The 25,828-nt window shown below is 33.9% G+C and overlaps 1 protein-coding gene across 3 annotated transcripts in view; it reads left to right on the top strand.

The window, feature by feature from the left end:
- The first annotated feature begins 7,534 nt into the window (after window positions 1–7,534).
- Window positions 7,535–25,828, top strand: part of FIGN (fidgetin, microtubule severing factor) — a 189,197-nt gene continuing 170,903 nt past the window's right edge. The window contains exons 1-2 of one of the 3 annotated variants that reach the window (XM_074215834.1): window positions 7,535–8,211; window positions 8,959–9,128. In XM_074215834.1, coding sequence (XP_074071935.1) covers window positions 9,104–9,128 — 25 coding nt within the window. In that variant the 5' untranslated portion in view covers window positions 7,535–8,211; window positions 8,959–9,103. Of the gene's footprint in view, window positions 9,129–25,828 lie in introns of all 3 variants that reach the window. The other 2 variants (XM_074215836.1, XM_074215837.1) reach the window with 2 other exon arrangements.

A 25,828-nucleotide genomic window follows, 5' to 3' on the forward strand; every position in this document is an offset into this window, starting at 1 on the left:
TCTTATCTATACATAAGTTAATTTACCAAATCATGAACAACTAGGTATTACAGTGGATAGAACACCACCCCTGTTGTTCTTTCTCAGGAAGACCTGAGTTAAATCGGGCTTCAGATACTTAATAATCACCTAGCTCTGTGATCTTGGACAAGTCACTTAACTCCAATGCTTCGCAAAAACCAAAAAAAAAAAAGAAAGATGAGGGGCAGCTAGGTGGCACAGTGGACAGAGCACCAGCCCTGGAGTCAGGAGTACCTGAGTTCAAATCCAGTCTCAGACATTAATAATTACCTGGCTGTGTGGCCTTGGACAAGTCACTTAATCCCATTGTCTTGAAAAAAACTAAACAAAAAACAAAAACAAAACAAAAACAAAAAAGAAAGATAAGACTTTCTGAGTTCAAATTTTGTTTCAGATACCTACTAGTTGTGTGCCCCTGGACTTTGCCTCAGTTTCCTCATTTATAAAATGAGCTGGAGAAGAAAATGGTAAACCATTCCATTATCTTTGCCAAGAAAATGTCAAATGGGGTAATGAAGAGATAGACATGACTGAAAAATAACTGAACAAAACAAAGGAAATAGTACTGTTACTTCAGTGTCAAGCATAACTGGAATATAGGAATTATGGATACAGGAATTATAATCTTTACATATAGGACTTTGAGCAAAGGAATTCTAATAATTATATTAGAATTAAGGATATAAGTACAGGGCAGCTTGTATACAAGACATATTTTTGAAAGGATGTGTGCCTATGGCTAAGGTTGTTGTATATTTCTATACATACTGTGTTTTTGTTTTGGGTAGAATTGGGGGGGAGAATAATTCTTCATATCTCTTGATCCCTACGGATTGGAGTGCCAAAAAAGTAGGCTTCTGAGTGATAATACTTTAGTCAACAGCATACCAAATCAGTAATAATGGCTGACTTGGCCAGGGTCCATATAGAGGGATTCTGCATGGATTCTGCATGTCTTCACTCTTGGTGATGACTGTGAAGTATGGTGGGAGAGCTGTTTTATCTGAGGGAGGTGGGGCAAAAGAAGGAATAAGGAAAGAAGACAGGTGGACAGAAAGAAAAAAGGAAAGAGAAAGCTAGGAAGTAAAGATCCTGAAAATGGTTCTTTGAAAATGTAGTGTTTATTTTTCTGAGAAGCTGAATTTTATTTTTTTGTCTTCTAAATGTAAAAATGTACATGACTTGTGGCCTTAAGGACAGAATTGCAGGAACAATGCTCTTCTTGTACTCCATTAAGTCTGAGATTAAAGTCCCTCCTGATAAACGGAACATTCTTTAAAAGTGACCAGAAGCAAACAGTGTCTGTTTGCTGCTACTTTATTACAAAGATACCACTGAGAATAGCTAAGAATATACTATTTGATCTTTAACAGGTTGACCAAATGATTGCAGTTGGCTCCAATACAGGAGATGCTTTCTGCAAATTATTGTTTCTGTTATAAACCTTTATAATGTCTCAGAATGAATTATGTATGTATTTCATGTTTTCTTTTCTCTTATCAGCCTTGATGTTCTCATTTCAAGTTTCACCCTAGCCTCCTAATAATGCAATATTGAGGCCATTCAGACACTAATTATGCCTCCATGGCTTTTTTGAAATGACTAAATCAGCATCAGTTCTATAATTATCATTAGCAAGTTTGTATCAGTGGTTCACATCACATAAAAAGCTTAACTTAAATGATTTATGAATATACTCATCCATAACATTAAATACACCATACATTATATATGCATATATATACAAATTGCTATATATAATAGAATTACTATATTACATGAAATATATTTCCAGCATAATATTAAAAATATTTTTCCACAGTTGAAAATATAGGATATAATATGATACCTAAGATTGTTTTACATCAAAGCCTCAGGAGCAGTTGAACAGTAGAAGGAATAGACAACTATTACTAACACTTAAGGCTAGTCCTTAGACCTGATGGCTTCCTAATTTTCACGATGTTCATATAGGAGTCTGGCAAAAGATGATTGACGGCAAGAGGTATCCAAATGCAATTCCTCTGTATTTTCATTGTTTCTGTTCTTGAATTATTGATGTTGCCAGTAGTCATTTGCCATGAAAACAAATCAAGATACATATTGTAAGCATTTACTTGAATACTATGCTTTCATATATTTAAAAAAAATGTTTACAATGCATTGTTCTTGTAATTTTCTAAAAAGGCAGACAGATGAAGAAAATAAATGCTCTAAATAGTACAACACAAATTATAATCTTAATTCTGTGAATTCAGGGATAAATGCTCCGTGAGAAAAATATTTGAGAAAGGACTGCTACCAAATAGAAGCTGTGATGATTTCTTTGTATCACTTAGCTGGGAAAGAATCACCTTCTGCTATGAAAACCTTATAAGAATGCCTGAGTATGGGTTTCTTTCATAGTGGTGGAACACATCAAAAAACGAAGCTATTTTATTTCCCAGTGACAATCTTTTTTTTGTAATTTTCACACCCCCTAATACCAGATCCTTGTTTTGTACAAAAAACTTGTGCCAGGCTGTAGTATTTTATGACCTACATTATTACCCTCTGGGTAGTGAAATGATGGTGCCAAACTAATTATTGCTTTGTCTAATTTTAAATCCAGGTCTACAGAGATTAACAGCTTGCACATTAATTCAAAGCACCAACAGCCCACCTAACATAATACAGCTTTAAATGAATTAAAAACTGTGTTTGGAAAACTTTAACATACTTTAAATGAAGGAAATGTGCATCTATTTTTGACACAGTATATAAAAACTTAAATGCACTTTACCTATTTTGGTTACTCAAATACACTCCAGGGAGGAACTTTTCTCATCTTCAGGCATTACTTCTCTTGAAAATGAAACACCTGCTAGGCTAAAAGCACAGTCTGTGTAAAACTAATTGTAAAGGAGGAGGGGGAAATGAAATAATGAGTGGAAGGACTACTTTCAGCCTTAGAAACAATATTAAGGTGATTCTTTAGCTGTAATTTATCTTCCTCTTCAGTGTCTTCCACGTTAAATGAATGCTTTCAGCATACTGGGATTTTAGAATATTAAGTATTGAGCATACCATGCTCATGAACGAATGCAAACAAATTATTGATATTGCCATCTATGGAATTTACCATTCAACAGCAATGCTAGTAAGCTCATCACCAAATTAGGTAAGAGATACCAATACATCTAACATTCCAAAGAGGTTTTAAAAGCAGGGAAAGGTCAAAAATAAAAAAAAAGTTAAGTATATTTTCCCATTAAAAGGTAAAATCAGGGCTAATTATTATTTTGAATTTAACATAAAATATTTCAACATATCTGTATAATTACGCCAAGTAAAGATGCTACAGGTAACTAAAGAGTTTATAGTTTGTCTCTGGAATGATTGGAAGAGACTACAAAAATTATTGTCTTGACTATCATGTAACATTATTCAGTTGTATAATTTACTTTCTACTAGTCAAGGTCTTGAATTCTTTTTGATAGTTAATATTTTTGTGTACATATAGGAAGCAGTTTATGATTAAGAAGATTCATATCTATAATTGTCTTTTGAGAACAAAAGCATAAATGACAATGCTATAAACAAAGAGCAATTTTATGGAAACTTACCAAGAGAATTTGTTGTCACTAATTTGCATTAAGTTCTGCCTTGACTTTTGTGTGCCATATGAAGAAATAGTCTGGGGTCTGAATACAGGTAATTTCTTGGTAACCCTTTGTTTTAGCTCAATTAGTTGGGTTTTCATTGCAACATGCTTTTCTTCAGTTTGAAACTACAGAAAATGGTCTGGTAAATAAGTTCAATAGTACTTGGTATTTCCAGAGGGAGAAAATGATCTATTATTCAAGACAGGCTTGTAGATATATACTAAAATTCTACTAATCTGCTAACAAGTCTCCCCAAATCATCTCTCTTATTTTCTTCTACCAAATACTTATTAGCTTTTCTTACCCTAACTCACAGTTGAACAGTATAGCTCTGTTGCTTGACTGGCATAAATCATTACTTAGACTGAAACAGGTATGTGAGTGACCATCTGCAAGGCTACATTCAGTATCACCTTGCTTTTCTCCTTATCCTTCATATATTCTTATACTTTATGTGTACTGATGAGACTGAATGCAAGAAAGTAGATTCTCTTCCCTGGAAATTACATTGCCCCCCCCCCCCCCCCCCCCCCCAGCTATTGAAATGAAACAATGAATCCTGCCTTTTCTTTTTTCTTTTGTTTCTTCTAAATTAAAGTTCACTGCATACTAGAAGTATCTTTTATTTTAAATACTTTATCAAAGATGTGTCTATATGGTGGCAGAACAGCTGGTCCAGTTGGTTAATTCAGTGAGGAAAACAAAATCTGTCAAAATCAGTTGTTGACCAAATTGACTATTTTATTGGATTGACTGGTCAATTTAGTTAAAAGGGTCAATCTGTTACATCTATGTAAGTATAACTTAGGTCTCACAAAAATGCATTATTAAAGTTGAGTTTTAGTTAGAACCAGAAATGTTTCATTTGTTATGAAAAGCATTAGAAATTAATGTCAATGGATTGATAATGCCTGTCAAAATATGACTTCACTGTCCAAGCATTATCATTAAAGATAGCTCTGCCAGAGCAATAAAAAAAATTGTGCTAATTTCATAATAAAGGCAATTAATCTCTGTGAAGAACAAAATTGTTACATTTTTCATTAGTAAAAAAAGTTTGAGAAAATGCCACGAAAGTGCCTAGAACATAGTAGTCTTTAATACTGGATGACTTAAAAACTAACTGGCATTTATCCAGGACTTCTCAATCCTTACCCTTGAAAAAAAAAGTAAAAATTCTATTCTTGAAATAATGTTCCATAAATCCCAGGGTGACTTATTTCATCTGGATTTACATATATTTGTGTATATATACATATACATATATATATATGTGTGTATATATATATATATATCCAATATTAGAATTCTTTTTTAGGGGTATAAATTTTAAGCAATTTTAGAACTATGCAAATATATGAAGTTTTATTAAATCTTTCCTTTAATTTCAAAGTAATTTACTTTGACATACATGTTAAATTAGCTTTTTTGTGTGTGTGACTGTTACATATTATTTTACATATCTGAATGTATACTTCAAATGAACATATAGTCATACAATATGGATGAAATGATAGAATGCATAAAATATGATTAAAAATGCTAAATATACTATAATATGCTTTGATATAACATATACATGTATGACAAGTATACATGTCTGTTTTGTTTTAGAGTTTGCTTTGTTAAATCATTACAAAGTTTTGTCTTAGATTGACAGCATATTATATTGATTTTTTCATTTATTCTTCAGCATTTTGCTTATCATAAGAAGGTGGAAATAAATATTAAGAATTAATTGTGGAAGACCTGCTGATCTTTGGTCTCTTTCCTTAAATAAAGACACGGTTATCAACATGTTTAAATTGAAAAGATTATCTTCCATTCATTCTTGTTGACCAAGAATTATTTCTGGATGTCATCAGTAAAATGGGTGATAACTTACTAAAAGTATTAATTTCAGCTTATAGTTTTTGCAACTCTGTGTACTCATAACAAGTGGAGCCAAGAGATACTGAGAATAATTTCTCTTCTGCTATTATTTTTTAAATGCAAATTTCATTAAATATTACCAAAGGAAATTCAATGTTTCACCTTCCATCAGACTAAAAGTTCTTTTGTTTTATTTCTAAGTTAGCCAGAAAGAAATGCACAGAAAGGTCAAAATCTACTTCAAATAGAAATCTCATTCCTAAAAATTCCTTGGTAATACTCTGAGTGGTTTATTTCACTTTCATTTGCCCTCTATTTAATTAGCATTTATTTTATTTCTCCTTTTGCGCTAGCCAAGTCTATCAGCCAGTAGGATGAAACTTAATTGAACACAATGTCACATCTACTACATTTTTAACAGGCAGCAATTTTACATTTGGAAAGATATATTTTTGCCTTTACTTTACTTTAGAAATGTTAACATCCCAGTGCTGAATTGTCAGTCCTAAACAAGTGCATTTTAACTCCAGTCTTCAAGGGTAACATACTTGCAGTTTGATGGACTCCTGATCAGCCCTGAAATTCACCTTCTTCATTCTTGGCTGGGTTGAAATATAGAGCAGTGGATGATGTCTACCAGGCCAAAGTATAAACTATCCATTTATCTACTAAAGTCATATTTAATGAAAACGAAGAGATATTATTGCTCGACTCACTCTCTTTCTCATTACAATTCCTAAAGAACTTTTTGCTGGGCACATTATCTCGTAGACATCATGATCAAATGTTATTGTTTGCTTTATTATCTCAGTTGGATGGTTGGCTACTCTAGAATGAAATAGGTTGAAGGCAATACTCGCAGCCTAGAAGTGTGAATGAGGTTCCCATTCAAATGATCACGATTGTTTGGGGGTGGGGCGGGGTGATTAGTAAACCAACTGAGCTTACACTGCATAGTAAGCGTCTGGATGCAGCACATTTACATCTAACAAGAGACCCCAGAAAACGTGTGTGTGTTTCTTAAACCTTATGTTCGGAACAAAAGGCTATCTCAGCAACAGACAATCAGCACTGCAACTGCTCGCTGGGATGCGAGCAACACACAGAACTGCACATTTCACTCCCCCCCACCCCTCCACTCCCGCCCGGCTCCCGGCACCACAAAGCCTCAACCCTCTTCCCACTCCAGGGTCCCCAGATTGCTTCATAGTGGGGGGAGGGGTCGGGAAAACAGCCTGTGCAGGCGGCTCACCCTCCAGGATTGGGGGCCCCGGGCGCTTGCTTTCCTCAGCCAAAGCCGCCTGGGGGAGATAGGGAGGAGAGACACAGAGGACCGCACACCTAGTCACTTGTTTTATGTATTCATTTTGGGGAGTGGGGGTGGGGTGGGGAAGCGAGAAGGGGCCCGAGTAGTCTAATTCTTTATTATCTCCCCCCACCCCACCCTGAAGTTATTTCTTTTCTAGAGTCGGAGTCATTTGTTTTCTGATTGGTGTTGGGAGCTTGGGACAAGGAGTGGGTGGGGAACCTAGGTCCTCAGGACCTGGCCAGGTCTTCTTGGGTCTATGGGGAAAGGCTAAGATGAGCGGTGGCTTAGGGAAGGAGGACGGTGGAGTGAGAGTGAATGGGTGAGTGAGTGAGTGAGTGAGTGAGTGAGTGAGTGAATGAGTGAGTGTGTGACTGAGTGAGTGAATGAGTGAGTGAGTGTGTAAAGGGGTAGGGGGCAATCTGGTCACAGCTGTTGGTAGAGAGATATGGAGAAGGCACTGTCCCTGTGTCCCTGCCGCAGGGAGGGTGGGGGTGTGTGAGATCAGAAGGACAGCCACTGCAGCTGCCTAGGGAGTTTGAGGCACCCGTGTGGTCCAGGAGAAGAAAGCTGGGGGACCTTTGACCAGAGGGTTGGGACCGCGGCATTGGTGGGAAAGAGAGGATGATCCCCTTCCTCAAGGTATTTCCACTCATTCACTGGGATGCCTGGGGAGTGAAAGGAGGGAAGATAGAGAAGCAGAAAAAACGATTCGATTCCCCGCCCGCTTAATCATGACCTCCTGGCCACCTCCAGGCAGCGTTTGCACGTTCCTGTGCTGCCGCAGCAGCCCCAGCCATGTAACATGACCCGTGCAGCCAGGGCCCTGTGCAGCGCAGCCATTGAGCTCTCCCTGCACATGAATCTCTTGCGTGTCTCTCCCTCTCTCTCCCTCCCTCCTCTCTTTCTCCCCCTCTCTCCGTTGGCTCTCCTCTGTCTCCCTCTCTCTTTACTGCCTCTTTCTCTTCTGCCGGTCTCTCTCTTTCTCTCTCCTCTCTCTTTCTAAGCACTGCCCCGCTGTCTCCGCTGGCTATCCTCTCTCCCTCTCCTCAGCCTCTCCCGATCTCTTTCTCCCTCTCTCTCCCTCTCCTTTGAAAACTGATCTTTGGCTCTTAGTGTGAAAGTGATTTGAATTTGGCTCGGCGGCGCTCTGCGCCTGCGCCCAGCCTCTGGCATGCTGGCTCCTTCCAAGCAGCTGTTTTGGGTTTGAAATTCCAACATGGCAGAGGCTGCAGTCAGTCTTCCCTTCAAAAACTTGGAATGATTTCAAATCATAGGCACCTTCACTTAACCCGAGCTCCCATTCATCAGCAAACACATCGGATCGATGCTACTCTAACCTATCGGGTTCTTGCACCACACATTCAGGTAAGAGAATCTTTGTAGTTTCCTACTATCTGTTTAAAAAAATTTTTTTTAATCTAAATATATCCAAGACCTGCAATAAAAAGAGACCGGCGACTTATACTGTAAATATTTAGTTTAACTTGCAATCATTGATATTAAAGACGCCAACCTACTGTTTAATTGTATGGAGAAAGTAGCACTAAAACATTGTAATGCATATTTTTGCTGCTTAATCATTGCTAACAATAGTATGAGATTAAGAGTTCGAGATTGCAAGATTCCCGGTTTCCTCTTAATTGGATTTACTGATTCTCTCCTTTACTTAAAAAAATATAAGAAAGTGGAGGTACAGGGTGGGGCTAGACTTTCTTCGGGAACTAACTTCTAAGTAAATAAGAAGTGTAAATAAGAATCTTTGAGGGGAAAAAAAAGTTGAGGTTAAATTACAATCCCTTAGCTGGGGGGACGGGAAAATGTCAGAGGATCTGTTGCAGTAAAATGTAAGCACATCATCGTGGAGGGGGTACAGCGTGGTGGGCGTATTGTTGGCTGGGAACGGGAGAGAAAGATGTATAATTTAATGGTATATACAATCCACTGATCCTATTACGATCCTCCCCGGAGCTCTTGTTAGTTTCAATGGGAGTGAGTGAAATTGACATGGACTTGCATTCCTGGTCATGTGCTTTTTTTCCTTTCTTTCTTCTCTTGTGATCTGAGATCCCCTTTTTGTTGATGTTGCTTTCCCACTTAATTATATGCATGTAGGTTAAATGAATACCTGACGAAAGGGCCCACGTTTCAAGGCAGTGACATTTGATAGCTGAGAGGAAAAGTGGCTTTAATGAAAAGCAACCTTTGGAATTCCTGCTTGTGAGAAATCCAATTCAGCTTTTTGTGCTGCCAGCAAGAAATGATCAGTAGCACCAGTGTTTATGGTATGTCAGTTTTGGGATCTACTTCCTTTGCATCTAAATAGGAAAGACAAATGAAATAGCATGATAAAACCAGTGAGCATTTTGCATGTAAAACGTATGCTAACAATAAATAATTTATATTTCTATGTCTTAATTTGTTACAGTTGGTTTTTTATTTTGCTTTCATTGGTCTGTTTCAGTTTTTGATTACTTATGTCCACTTGTATTGATTTTAGCCGTAATCTCAAAGTTGCATGTTACTAGTAGTGCACTATAAACACTACTAAACTCAAATGGTATGTAAATGAACCAACTCAGGGACTTGGGGGAGGGGAGCTAGAGAAAGACGGTTTTACTAATGAACAAATATGTGTGTATGTGTGTACACCCAAAGGACTCAAATATAATTTATTTTCTTTTTGAAACTTGATGTTATTGACTTTGTAGATGATTTAATTCTCTGGGTTAATCGGTTCTGAATGTGTGTTCAGTAGTGAGTTTGTGGAAAGGATGTGGTTTGCATGTAAACAAAAATACATTTTGATCGTTTAATATCTTTAATGAATAATGATGAACAAAGTGGCATTTTTCTTGTGTTGTACTTGCCTTCTTGTCAATGCTTTTTACTTTGAACATGTGACAGAATTAAATAGGCAAAAAATTGACTTCATTTTAAATTTCTCTTTCCTCTTTTGCTACCAAAAAAAAAGGTCAGATAAAAATGGAGCGAGGGGGACTTCTTTGCAAAGCAGAATGTTTACTTTCAGATTTCAATTAAGACCGAGTGGACAACAACGACAAAAATATTAAAGTATTTTGCATAACCAAAGGATATGTTCACTTTCAACCGCTGTTGTTGCCACTACTTCTCCCCTCTTCTCCCAGCCTCTACCTCCCTTCCAGACCCCCATCCCCACGTAAAAAGAAAAGAAATAAGACTGGGCAAAGCTACTAGGAGTCTAGAGTGCGGTCCTGGTCACTGCTCTCACCACGCAAATGTGAATGCAAGGAAGGGGGATTCAAAGAGCAGCGGCGCCAGCGTGCTCTTCTAGTTTGATTCTCTGTAGGTGACCATATAGCTAAACAGACGCGCAGATCTTCTATACAATAGGAACGATTTGATTGAATTTTGCATTTGGAACTTGTTGACTTTAAGCGATCAATAAGACGACTGTTTATTTTAGATGCACATAATTTGCCCTGAGAAATGTTTTAAGGAGGGGAGAGCACAGCTTTTTCTCCCGGAGCTGTTGGAGCGAATGAGATTGCCAGATGGGAGATTTCCCTCTGTGATGTTAAAGCTGTAATATATATTCAGAGCAGATTGGGCTGCTGCTTGTGATGAGGAGGATATTACATTTATAAATTTTAAATCGGAGATTGGACAATGTGCTGAGAGCTGAAATTGGATGGTTTGGCTGTTCACCGTATTGATAGTTAAATGTGATTTCCGGGTAGTAGTAATAATAATCATTACAATAATATATAAAGAACATGTGGGGGTTAGGCCATCATATAATCCATGTCACTTAGCTGCAGATTCAAACGTGCATTTCCCCCGAATTTCTGCTTACCATTAAAGCGCAGCCAAGTTTATCAGTATATGTTTCAATGACCACTATTCAAATGATCATCATTTAGAATTTATATAATCAGCTACTAGCTTTCTAGAAAACTTTGTAAGACAGACACAAGCAATTTCATTGCTTTTCTTATATTTTTAATTGAATTTTATTTTTTAACTTGTAGCTTGGTTGAGATACATGGCCTAAATCAACTAGAGCCACAAACCTAAAAGACTGAAAAGTGGGAAAGTCCTTATTCTCTAGCAGCTCTGCTGTTGCAAATTAAAAGTGTGTTGTGGTCAGGAAATGAAAGCTACAATGTCTCTTTTGAACAAGTCGTTTATCAAGAGAAACATCTATCAGGCAGAGACTTGTCACATTGATCCTCTAAAAGTTAAGTCCGAGGTGGAAAGTGCTTTGATGTTTTTTGATCCTAAATTTATAAAAACTGAAAAAACCAGGGAGAACTGAACCAGTAGAGATCTTTAAAAAGACAGGAAAGAAAGAAAATATTTTCAGAACCTGCATGAACTATTTATTAGTACTGATTTGTGTGAATAAAATATTTAAATGTAGCAGTTAAAGTGCAGGAATGATCCCACTATGTAAGAACTGAAGATTACTTTTAATAGACCTAGTGATATCTAGTGTCATTAAGTAAAGGTTTCCTGCTTAGAGTTGTGCACAACAACTTTCACATGATTCTTAAATTATCAAGATATTTTGGAATAATACTTTTGGTAATTCAGGTTTACACCCCCCCCCCCATTTTCTTTCTGTCTTCCTCCTTCTTTTATTCCCATATGTTAATCACTATGTCAGTTATATTAATGACAAGTGTGATATATTTGAGAGAATATATTCTCCGCTGTATAGTTCACATTTGAGTGTCCTTAAATACGACCATCTTTATTTGTTTAATAGAGTGAGGGTTTTGCCACATATAAGCCTTAAGGACTGCTTGTTCTTTGTCACTTTAAGTTGAGTACACTTGTCAGATTAATCATGGTATGCATTTTTTAAAGTATTAAATAGTTGTCTGTTCTGTTTCAACTTTTCTTTTCAAATTGTTTCTAAGAAACCCAAGTTGTGGAAACATTTTGTTGAAGTGATTAAAGGCTCCTTCTCTGTTTTTTAAGCTGAGATATGAGTGAAGCCTTGGTAGAATTAGCTTTTGGGTATTTTCTCCTTTTGAAATAAATGACACTGGACTTTACACTGCTGATAGCTCCTTGTTATTGCATGTAGATCTCTCTGCAGTCAGGCAAAAAAGAGCATGGTGGGAGTTTTGGTGGTGGTGGGGGGAACTACTTGCTAATTAATCATGTCTAAAATGAAAGAACCATAGCATGGTAATAAAGCCTTATTACATTTTTCCCCCTGAAAGAATAAAGCATCTATATGTAAGTAGTATTTATATGAGTTATCTTCCATCTTCCCTTTTCATGAGATAGAGGATCTCATTTGGATTATTACTGAATCTTTTTTGAAAACAGTATTTTTCATCCTTCTATTACCACCCCAAGATTCTTAATCCTATACTTCATCTCTCTGTATGTGTGTATGCACAATTTTTACCTTTACTAATGTTTGTCTAGTGTACACTCAAATTTTAAGTAGGATCAGAAACTTTCTCTTCATATGGTAATTTTCCCTTTTACATAAGCAGAAAATTAGATTTTTATTCATGTTTTAAAGTAAGCAGGCATTTAAGGAATATTTCTATAAGCAGATACTCATTATGCCCTTTATAGAGAGATCATCATTTTCTCACTTTTAGCTTATATAATGAACTGAAAAAGGGAAATGAGGGAAGTGAATATAAATAACATTTCCAAGAATTTATAGTCATTCTGCATTGCATTCAGAAATCAATATTTCTGAAGTAGTTAAACATTTTAGCAACATGAAAAGACAAATGAATAATGTTGTCGGAACTGAATTCTTTGACTTTGGAGTTTCAGCCTAATCTTGTCTGAGTATAAGGAAAGATATCTAAACTTGACTAACATGCTCTGTATTTCTAAATTATCAGCTTATTGTAAAGAGTGCTGAGTTGGGGCTTCCTTGTGTCTATCTCTGAATGTTCAGAACTATCCAATGATAAGTTTGTTCTATGAAGTTAATCACTCTTAATGGTATAAAATCAAGAAGATTGCCCTGTGTATTTGAACAATTGCATGCCATGTTGCTTGGAGCATGCTGGTTTATACCTGCATCCCTGGCTCTAATAGAAAATTTTGGCACTTTGCCTCTGATCTATATATCTCTTAAGTGAACAAACTTCACATAATACTTTCATAAAGTGCCAGATTTATTGATGTAGAGTTGATAAATTTAATTACCAGGATTTTGCATTGATTTATTGATTTTGTGATTGGGAGAAATTGTTCAGCAGACATTTATGTGAAGTATTGAAGCATGCTGCTAATCGATAAGATTTGATTAATCAGCACATCTCTTGTTTTGTTTTGTTGCCCCCCAATCCAACTGAGTTGCTGTTAGATGAACCTCAACAAATGTTATGCAGAAAATAGTGTAGTAATTTTGAGATAAGACAACTTTCTCCTAGTGCCTCTTTTCTCTTTTACTTTTGAATGGATCTTAGGAAGGGGTTGTAAATCTGCATGAAAATTATAATAAAATTAATTTGCCTTGTTAGGCACCACTATTTGACATTGAAATTTCTAAAGTTATTGAATATTTTAGCTATAAAAATAAATATCTTCACAATATTTCAGCAAGGACAATTTAGCAATCGCAAGTGTAATTATTGTTTTTAAAGGCTGATTAAAAAATAATATCTAAAATGCTTTTCATGAAAAAGAAGTTTGATTTTTTTTTTTTAGATATTTCTTATTTCTGTTTAAAGAAGCCATTGACTATTTGGAATAGAAGGTGTATTGAGTGTCACTGTTGCAATATGATTCCTAATTATTATTGATATTATCAAATATCCCAGTTTTTCTTGTTAGAAAGCATAGTTTGGCTTGAAATAGAATTTTGCTTGTTAAAGTAAAGGAGACCTTTGCATGGTGTCTGAATAAAATGTGCAAGTAAATAAGTTTCAGGCAAATTGAAAGCTGGCTGTGTATGCCACATCCTTTGAAGCAATACTACTTTTGAATGAATGAATACTTTTCCTCAATACGAATGCATTCTGTACTATACCTGTTGCCATTTGTAGGACTTAAGGTTAGATAAAACAGAAAAGACATTGGCTAAGGAATGTAACAGCCATTGCAAAATGGAATGTTAATTTCTCTCTTCTTATATGTGATGTTTGTACAATTTTATTTAATGCAAATCATCACTTTGTCTTGTTGATATATTGATAGGGTTGATTAAAATTATGTAATGATTAAGACTTCAATATTATTATGCACAGCAAGAGTAAACTCTTAATAAGATTTTAATTCAGCTGGATTTATTTCATAGATTTGACACATTTGGTAGTATCATTAGAGAAAGGATTTACTACTCTTATACTTGGAGTTAACTTTCACGTGATAGTTCTCTAGTGGATGCAAGTATTCCTTAAAATGACATTTTATATGGTATAAAGCATTAGGTTATATATATATGTATATATATATACATATATATATATATATTTAAAATTTTGCTCATTGCAACAGGAATAAACTAATATATTTCTACCCAAAGCTTACTTTGCTGAAGTGACTTTAAAAATTAATTTTCTTTTTCTTTTTTTTTTAAAGTCAAGAGCAATTGCTTCTGGTGGATACATTTATATACAGGTTTATTCAAATGACTATAGAATTCTACTGAAATCACTGCTAATGATTACCATTTCCTCTTAAAAATTCACAACTTTAGAAGAATTTACAATGGTGTACTTTTAAAAAAATAAAAAAAATAATTTCAGCAACATAATGTCTGAAATGGCTTGAGTAGGTTAACATGATAGTGCCGACTTATATACCCACTCTCCTCAGAATTTCTGCCTTTTTTAGAATATTTGTTATATTTTAGTTTGGGGCATATTTTTTAGAAAAACAAGATAACATCTCTTTACTAAAAATTTTTCTCTGACTCAGAGAATTCTCACAAACAGTACCATTTTTTAAAATGAATATAAACACTGTAAATTTTTCCAGACATTGGTATTCTGTATTTATTTTGGTGATTGAAAAATATTTTTTTATTTTTCTGAGGGAAGACATTGAAATTCTAAACATCTAGGTCAGGTAGGTTTGTACAGCATGAATCAGTGATTGCTTTTTGTTTTACTAACCTTCTTATTATTCATCCATTATTAACCACCATCCTTTAAAATGTTATTGTGTTCCTTGTAAGCATTTATTATATGCCAAGCATGTGCAAAACATTCTTGGTGTCATGTTTAGCCTTTGAGAATGGCTATTCTACTCTATGTATCTTGTCCATATATAATAATTGGGAGTTGAGCAAGATTATTCGTGGTAAAATAGATCATTAGAACTTCTTGACTATTTCCATATATATTAAATGATAACTAAGGTATTTATTTTCTCTAATGTTTTTCCTTCCTGGTATTTTCTGAAATGTCAGGTTAATTTTTTCTTCAGGTTTTGTTACTGAGTAAGTAGCATTTTCTTCAACTATTTTTTTTCTTGCAACTATATATCTAACAGCCATAATACACACACACACACACACACACACACACACACACACACACACACACGCGTGCAGTGTTAAATGAAAAGAAAATATTTCGGTGTTAATGTCTTGTAATTCAGTAAAGACACCTATATTATTTTCCATCCTTCACATCCCTCCTACATATAGACCAGATCATCATTGGTATATATATACAAAATCTATGCTAAAATACATATCTTTAGTCTAAAAAAAAGCCCTAACCATTCTTTTATGTTATTGAATGACAGTAGGGGAGAAGAACAGGGGAAAACACAAAAATAATTACTTCATTATAATAATATCAGTATTGATATTTTGACTGTTGGGAACTGACAGTGCTTCTATGTAAATGTGTGGTGACAGTAATGCTTATAGATGAAAAGTAACTGTTCTTTGCAGTAACATTAACCTTTTAGTATGTCATAATGAAAGTGTGAACTTTGTTAGAATCTGGGATGACAATAGCATAACCTTCTTTTTGCTACATATTGTACTTCTCCCCATCCCCCAATTTTATTACTTTTAACCTCCTATGTTGACATGTAGAGAGCAACATTTATAGTGTATGCTTAGAGAACAAGTTTTCTTGTTATTGGATGATATAAAGTATCGCATTGTAATGCCTAAAACAAATTTTTGAATCAACTAGCCTTTTCAAATAAAAACTGAGACATGTTAGAAGATTCAGGAAGGATGTATCTGAATACACTTGAAGTTGCACCATTTATTTTCAAAAGATATTTCTTCCATCACTCATGGATGGCTCTACCATGAAGAGATATATCAAAAGACCACAGAAAAGTAACTCTTATCCTTTTATGTCACCCAGTATTCAGGCACTTAAAAGATTGTTTCGGAGAAGGAACAGAATTGAACCTATTTTGAATCCCTTGTTGTTGGAATTTGTGGGCCACATGCTATATATGGGATCATCTAAGAAAAAAAGAAAATCCTCCAGCCATTGAACTAACACACACACACACACACACACACACACACACACACACACAGACACACACACACCCCTTATATGCCATCACACTTTTACTTTATACACAAAAAGTTAAAATAAAAAGAATAACTGGAGAGTTGGAAAATACCTACCTGTTAAATAACTAGTGATTATGGTAGCATACCCTTAGACTTAGTAATTTATCCTGCAAAGTAATTCCATTGAACCTAAAATAGAAAACTGGTTTTTAGTATTTTTTTAAAGAACTTAGTAATTTCTTAAAATTTCTGCTTAACAGTAATTCTGACTCCCATTTATACAGGATTTCATAGTTTACAATGCACTTCCTCCCTAATAATCCTGTTGTGTGAGCAATCTTTTTTCACCTCCCTATAGACATAAACACACACACACGCACACACACACATGGAGGGGGGAGAGAGAGAGAGAGAGAGAGAGAGAGAGAGAGAGAGAGAGAGAGAGAGAGAAGAAAAACTGCGCTGGGACTTGAGACCCATAGTCCAAGATTTAGAGTTTGATTCTTTATAAACTGAACTATATGGGAAAGGTATCTTTCACCTAATAGCATATATTCTGAAAACTAGTTTAATCATGGAGTTTCAGTGTTCTCCCACATACAAAGCCTTTATAATCTAGTGTTTATGTATAAAAATATTTGTATTTTATAAACACTCCAGTGAGACATCTGGGATGAGGAAGTTTGCATGTTGAGATGACAAATATGGGTGTGTCCTGTTCTCCTAATTAGCCTATCTCTTTACCTTGAAATTAAAAATGATATTTTGCATTTCTTCTAGTAGCTTTATGGAATTGAAAAATAAATGCAAGAAAGTCAATTCTTTTATTTAACATTCAGATATTTGCAATACAAGAATGATTATAAGAATATTTTAAATGAATAAAAAAATCTCTAGTGACTGAAGCATTTCACTTGTGACTCCAGTTATGTCCAGTGACACAAATATATATTGGAAAGACAAAATTGGATTGTGATTTTGTTTAACTTAATAGTTATCAATGTTTTTGAATTTTAACTTACAGATGATCAAAATAGGAATACAATCAATCATATTGTTAACTATTTTAAATATATTTAACAGATTCTCCTGCTAACATTGTTCATAGTTCTGAGGGAGAGTTAAAATATTTTATCTTCTAATTTTGATTATCTAATGTAATATACTCATATATCTTTTACAAGAATATATTTTATTTGAAGTAACAGTGTCTGGGAAGCATTTGGTATTTCTGTACAAGTAATTAGGTTAAAGAGGTTAGAGTTAGAAAATGTATCCTTTCCTGGAAAATGAAAAATTGTATTCATGCAAAGTGAAAGGAGTATAACACATTTATGACTTTTAAAACTGACTCATAATAAATTCTTACAAGCACCTAATGAAAAACACTTAGACAACTTCTTTGATAAGTCTCCAAAGCTATTTTTTATATGTTTAAGAGTAGATATATTAGTACTGACTTTAAATTAATTTCTCACAAACCTGGAGTTAATTTTACTCCCAGTCAAAGAGTTAAAAGTTCAGGTTTTTGTTGGCACATGTTTTTATCAGTGCCCACAGTGCAGTTGCAAAGTTTTTCTATAATGACATATATTTATTTTCCACTGAGGGTTAGTCACTAGACTTGGGGGAAACACTGACATAGTTTATAGGTAGATTTTGGGATTCAAGTGACTTGAATCCTCATCAGATAACTTAGACAAGGAAAAAAGAATACTGATTTTGAAAATTTAGATTGAGACATCCAAAAATATATTCTTTCTGTCATGCATGGAGGTAGTTTAAAAAAAAGTTCAAAAAGAATGTTGCTTTTTACTGTGAGAACCATGTTTCACCTAATTCTTTTCATCTTGATTATTCTGATCCTGTATATTTCTATTTGTTTTATATCAATTGGCTTATTTTTGTGTTTTTAAAAATAATTAAAATAGTATATCTCTTCTTCCTCTCTTCCTACCTTCCTCTTTCATTTTGTGTTGAAGGATTTTTAAGATAGTATATATTTAAGATAGTGTATATATGATACACAAGAAACAGTGATTCACTGATTTAAACAAGATGGAAAAGTTTAAATGTGTGTATATCCATGAATGTGCTTCTACATATGTATGTCTATATTTTTACATAAACATATATGTATATATACACATATATATGATGAAAAGTAACTTTTCCTTGTAAAAAATGAAATTAATTGCAGAAAATTGACATATGGAATTAAAATTTTCTTCTTTATATTATAATGATTGGGATGCGTATCTACATTTCTGTATGGGACCTGAATATATTTTGATGAATTTTCCATTATGTGATCTTGATTTTATTTTAAACTCAATTTGATTTCTTGGTTCATAGTAGCTCCATTTTACTTTATTTTATTATGTGTCAAACCCCATTTCCAAATAATACAAAACATATTCTACAACTTCGGGGGTTGGTGTGGGGGGGATACCTTTAGGGATTCTTAGGGAAATCCTTACAACTGAAATTTAAACTACTGCAGTAGTTGGGAAAAATTAATTTTGTGTACTGTTTAAAATTCTATATACTCCTTTAGTAAACTTTTCAATGAGCACTGTGTTTTATGGATAATAGAAATAGTGAGCCCAAATGAATGTCATGAATTGGAAGGCCATGATGGGTTGTAGTGATGATGTTTTTGAACAGTATCTAGTGACTATAGTGTAACATATTCTAATAATTTATTTGTAAGGAGTCTGTATATCTACAGGTGTAATTATTTTTCCTTAAAGTCAATCAAATAGACTAAGTATGCAAATTACCTAGAAAAATTGACTAGTTAATTGTTATGAGCACATGAACTTATAAACTTTTTACTTTTTCACATGTTATATCAATCACTTATTCCACTAAACATGAGTCACATGCTCACAGTGAAGTCTTTTCTCTTTTCTATTTTTTTATAATATCTCTTCTCTTTCCATTCCAATTTTAACACCCCAATTCTCATATAACAATTTGAGGAACTAGCAATTTTTAAAATAATTATGTCCAAGTAGATATAGATCTCCCTCCCTTCCTCCCTCCCTCCCTCCCTCCCTTCCTTCCCTCCTTCTCTCCTTCCATCCTTCCCTCCCCTCCTCCCCTCCCTCTTCCTTCCTTCCTTCCTTCCTTCCTTCCTTCCTTCCTTGCTTCCTTCCTCCCTCCCTTCTTTCTCTTTCTTTCTTTCTTTCTTTCTTTCTTTCTTTCTTTCTTTCTTTCTTTCTTTCTTTCTTTCTTTCTTTTCTTCTTTCTTTCTTTCCTTCTTTTCTTCTTTCTTTCTTTCCTTCTTTTTCTTTCTTTCTTTCTTTCTTTCTTTCTTTCTTTCTTTCTTTCTTTCTTTCTTTCTTTCTTCCCTTTTTCCTCCTTTCCTCCTTTTCTTTTTTCCTCCTTTCTTTCTTTCCTTTTTCCTCTTTTCTTTCTTCCCTTCCTTCCTTCCTTCCTTGAAAGAAGTGTAAATAATAAATGGGGAAAAAACTAACTTAAAAGGAAAAGAAAACAATTTTAAAAGTCCATTTCTTTGAGAGTTCTTCCTATTTAAACTTATATGTGAACAATATTTTGTGCAGATTCATTGCTTGGATGAAATTAATGACTGGTGAATGTTTTCTAAAACCCATTTTTTAAAGTGAGAAGAAATTACATTCTATTTTCTTTTTCAAAGCAAAAATAGGATAGGTAAAGTTTTGATGATTCTTTCCCTATAATATTGTGAGATTAATTTGTTGACATGAGTAAATATATCTGTTCCTGCTTCTCATGATCCTGATTTAAAAATACACTTGTCCTTAAATGGTTTTTAACCTTTTCAATCTCTCTCCTTTCCTCTCCCACCCTGTTTCCAAAAGTATAGCTCTTAAGGCAATGAAGAAGACAATCATAGAAAAAGTCAATCAGGCTATCTTTGTGGGGAAAGAAAGTTTGTTATAATTGTAATCACAAAGATTTATTTGTGGTGGAACTAGATGATTCAAATCCAGCTCACTCATGTTGATGCATCAAGGATCCTGCAATAGATCCTTTGCTGTCCAGCGAACAATCTAAGCAAAAACTTGTACTTTTTGTGATATTATTAAATGTCCTTTTAAAGATAATTCCTTCTAGTTTTGAAGGTATTAATAGCCTGACTGTATGTAAATTGATAGCCTTTAGAAAATCGTGAACTAAGGCTTTTGCATTTAGTAGACACTGAATAAACACTTGTTGGTACTGATAAATTCTATATAATAACAATAGTTAGTATGAATTGTTTCTTTGTTCATTAGTGACTTTTAAATTTTCAAAAATTTTTGCTTATCTTTATGGCTTTTAAATTTCATTTGAGAAACAAGAAAGTCAGCACAAAAACCATTAGTCCCAAACTGATTCTGTCTTCTCTAGTCCCTATGGAGAACAGGGGCTATTTATTAAATAAGAAGTGTCTGTAACACTAATTTCCTCATAGTTGACAGATATTACTTAGTTAATTCTTTTTATCTCTTAGACATGCCTGCCTGTTACCTGTAAAAAATATTTATATTTGTGTGTGTTTGTATAAATATCCATAATTATGTACATATGCATATATATTTAATTTGGTTACAATTTCTAATTCCTACATTAAAAATTGAATTGAACAAATTCTATTGACCAGGAAAAATATTAAAGGCAAAATTTATACTTTTTCCAATTTAAAAATAATAAAATATTCACATTCTATGTACAATCAATTAATTGCCAACACTTGCCTGAAAAATAGTTTTGTTTAAATCCTTCACCTAGAAGAGAATTCAAGGTTATATCCTCCAGTATTCAAGTCTTCTAGAAAGAAGAAAATAACTTCAGAGAAGATTCTACGCTCATCTGTACCAGAGGGACCAAAGCCACTTTGCTTAGATTTGTGTCTTTAATAAGTGAAAAATGATCACACACACACACACACACACACACACACACACACACACACACAAACACAAACACAAAATAGGATTGGCTTTCTGAGAAAACAATCCAAAATAGATTTCCTTCTGCATGCAAAAATTTACAAGGAGTCAAATGATTCCAGATTGTGGATCTGTAATGCATATCACTTTCATTGACTATCATTTAAAGATACATTTTTAATTGGCACTTTTTTGTTCTATATTTGGTACTTGCTCTGCTAAATTAATATTTTATTAAATACTGGGTAGTAAACAATTTAGCAGAGTTTATATACTCAATGCCCTTTTCTTCTATTTAGTTCAATTGCTTTACTAGTCAGATTTGTGTGCTTGTGGAAGGGTCAGTTGGTTTCCTTCTTAAATATGTCACAAATGCTAACAGTAAATAGCTTTACAGAATTTGATAAGGGAAATGAGGTTAGATCAAACGTTTAAATTATAATGAGTTAGTCAGCATTTACTATATAGAGTTTCTATTAAAGGGTTTGCTTTTCCATCCCTAAGATGTACAGAAGAAAAGTACTTTGGGAAGTCACTTCACTTAACAAAATGACCCATGGGATGGGAGTGGGGGAACACTATTAATCATTCTTTTACAAACTTGAATTTACTAACAAAACCTATAACCTTTCCTGAAAGTTTGTTAGTTTTTCTTCAACTTGGACATGTCAAAACTAAGAATTCTGGTTGTCATCTTACTACTTTATATTGAAATTCTGGGTAAGCTTGTGTATATCTATGAGAAAAATGGTTACAGTTACTGATGCTTGAACACAGGTCTCTGGATTATCACAAAGATATGCTATTAAGTGACATACAACAGAGAAATTTGATTTTGATAATTGTATGAGAATACCTTCTGTTCAGCTTCACATTAAAGTTCTACAAAGAACTTTAACAGCTAGGAAGGAAAGCAAATATGGTTGACAGAGTAAAGCACAGATGAATTTGAAAGAAATATCCCCTCCCTCCCCCTGTCCTCCAAGGAAAAGGATACTTTGATTCATTTTATAGCATGTGTGAAGAAAGTCTATTTAAACTGATTCTTTGGTAATCAAACTTTTTGTTTTGTTTTCTGAAGACCTTTGGAACTAGTCTAAGAAAGTCATATTTGGTGAAATGTAAGCAGACTTTTATAAGACTGATAGTATTTTTTTGCAAAAGATGCTTATTACAATCCAAATTTAAAATATTTGTCCCATGGTTAGAAACCAAGGAGGAAACCCAAAGTGAACCAAAGTACATTTATTTGGGGATACTGTAGTTTCACTGAATGAAGTTTGATGAAGGAAAACTATCCTAGTTGGGGTTTTCACATTGATGACCATTCAGATATTCCAAAAAAGAGGATATATGGATCTTTAGTTCTTCCATGAAACAGAATTGTGTTATCCACAGAAGTGGAAGGTAAGTTGACAAAATGTTAAAAATTCTATTCTACTGCTTCTCTCAGTAATTAAATTTAGAATTGTCTGCAGTATAACTGACTTTCTAATGAATTCACATTATAAACTATATTATCCATAAATGAATGAGCAGATACAGGGGGTGATAGATTTGTTTTGTATAATTTTATTTTTATTTTACAAAAACTTTTTTCTTTTTGTTTTTTAGATTAATCTTGTCTCTTTAGTTTTTTCTGTAATTTTATAATAAACTGTTTATAACTTTTTATGAATGAGAGACAGTGAGGTATAGTAGCTAGAGAGTCAGCCTCAAAGCCTGCAAGACAGCCTCAACAGCTTCCTCTGCTCCTAGCTGGGATCCTGAACAAAATGCTTAATCTCACAATACTTTAGGCCAGTGGGGTAAAACTTAAGTAGATAAACCAAATATCAGGATCCTTAACAAGATGTATTTTGATTTAGAAAACTACATATTGACATAACCTATATTTTAATGTATTTTTAAAGTTTTGATTAAATGTTTCTCCATTAGATTTTACTCTGGCTCAATCTATACTTAGAATTATTATGAACTGCAAGAGCCATTTTTTTTGACACCTCCACAATGGGAGGTTCTGTAAGACTCTAACTAGTAGATAAAGTGTTGTGCTGCATTAATGGGGATGGGGTGGGGAGCTTTCATATATTTATATTCCTATTTTAAAGTAAAATTGTTACTTTTGCTATTTTTAAAGATTATACTCAGCCTTTGGTTGGCCCATAATATCCCCTATCTTTGTGGTTTGTGTTGAAAACGAATGCGCTAAATAGTATCCCCTTCTGCCAAAATAAACCAAACTCACCCCCCACCCCGATCATTTTAGTGAAGACAATTAAAAATTTTATCAGTCACCCCCTACCCCCCCTTTTTTAAAGATATGGTCAAATCAGTGAATAAGATCCATTTGGGAGGCTCAAGTAAAAAATGAGCCGATTTAAAATATACACTGGGGTAGGGTGGGGTAGTTCAATCTAGTAAAAAAGAAGTCTATTCATACCTCTGTGTTAGTTTATTGTTCATTACCTGGCATGATGGAATGAAATTCAGATTTGATGTCAAGAAGGATCTGAGTTCAAGTTCTGCCTTTAATACATCCCAATTGTATTACCCTAGGTAAATAATGCCCAAGCAACTCTTTAAGACTTGAAACTACCCCATAATTGCTGGTCTGCATTGGTAAAGGAAGTTTCCTTCCATCGAGGAAATTTCTCCCATTGATGAAATTACCTATAAGTTTCCCACTCCCCTATGATAACAGGACAAAATTTAAATGTTGGCTGATAATGAAATATTCAATATTTTTTCGATACAATTTCTCTCCATTCTTTGTAGATATTATATTTTCTTATTCTGCAGCTATTAGTCTTAGAGAGTTACCTAGAAGTGACTTACCTAGGGTCCCAAAATCAATATGTATTAGGTGCAGAATTTGAACTGAGATCTCTGTGTGTACACATATGTGCATGTGGGTACATATTTTTATATACATACATGTATATATGTATGTATATACACACTGGAAGCAAAGTTAAAATTAGCTGTGGTTATGGACAGCTTTATTGCTAAAATAGGTAAGCTTAAAATGTCATAAATTTATAAATCTTGTAATTTTTTAAATTTCAGCTATACTTAGCCGAGATATACACACACATACCATATATGTGTATAAATATAATGTAATATAGCTATATAATATATAATTATATATTTATAATTGACTAACTGCATCTTCTTTAAAGTTCTGCCTTTGGGATTTAGACAATCCTTATCTCTGCCCTTGAAGAAAAGTAACATCTTTCGGATTTTGCAAATAAAAACAGATACCAGTTTTATTGCTGAATTGATCCTACAAATGTTTCTTTTTAAAGACATTTTTTTAATAGAAACAGTAAGGTATAAATCATATAAGCAATTACCTGGACATTGTGGAAATAGGGCTTGGTTTTTTTCTGTAGTCCCAGATGTTCCCAGATTCCAATAATGGCCCAGTCCAGATATTTACAGCTTAATTTTCTGTGCATGTGTACTTTTCCATAAATGGTTCCTTTTTCATGTTTTCATTTGGCTGACTGAACCACTTAAAGGAAGAGAGTGATTTCAACTTGAATGATAACAAACATGAACAAATATAATAAGTTGTTTCTAAAAACTTTGATCAGATTTTAAGAGTCCAAATCTTGGAAGATTTTAGAGTAACCAAAGGAACCGGTAAATTGATCTTCAAATGTCAATTTCCTTTCAAAATTAAAAAAGAAAGAAAAGAAAACTTCTCTCTAGGCCAGAACAGTTGTGTTTAGTCATATATTAAGGAATAAGGAGATGCACTTGGACGGGTGGGGAGCATACATAGCATTTCATCTTCTGGCATTTGTTAGGTTTATCATGTAGACTGGAATGTATCTTTGTATGCTTATACCTAGTTTTTCCATTTCTTACTTGAAACTAAACAAATTGAAAATAGTGATTGGTAACCATCTGCTGTGCTGAAATTTCACATAGCACAGTTAAGCTATTTTACAAAACAACTCCAATCGAGTGAATTACCCTGTTGCCAGTAAATAGTAATAAGCAGTTTAGAGTTCCCCTGGACAAAGCATCACTTAGAGCTAATGTTTCATTATGCAGTCAGTTAGTTGAGGAAAAAAAGAAGAGACCTCTTCCACTCGTCCCCCATCTCACCTAATATAAAACATCGTAATAAATTTGGGAATGATTTTTTTGAATGTTTGGAAACTTATTTATTTATTTCAAAATGTAAGTGGGAGTGTATAAAAGGGAGCATTTAAAAATAGCATGCAGCTCTACATATAGATTTCACTCAGTTTCCAAATTCTACTACATTGTAATTACTAGCAACTCTCCCATTAAGTTTAAATCATTCATCTTTTATAAATTATTAGATGAATACATAAAATAAAAATCAGTTTGAGTGGATATTCACTATGTATCAACAGGCAGTAACAATTCATAGAATTCCTACAGATATGTGAATGCAATCCTAAGAAAACTCAGTATTGTCATAAGTAGTTAACAGAGAAGTTGTTTAAATGGACCAGGTAAAGCAATATAAACATAGTACCTGTAGTATTACATTTAGATGTATCTGAGTATATAAAGGTATAGCTACAGCTTATATGTTCTGTACATACAT

This window comes from Macrotis lagotis, chromosome 1, assembly GCF_037893015.1.
Source record: "Macrotis lagotis isolate mMagLag1 chromosome 1, bilby.v1.9.chrom.fasta, whole genome shotgun sequence".
Lineage (NCBI taxonomy): Eukaryota > Metazoa > Chordata > Mammalia > Peramelemorphia > Peramelidae > Macrotis > Macrotis lagotis.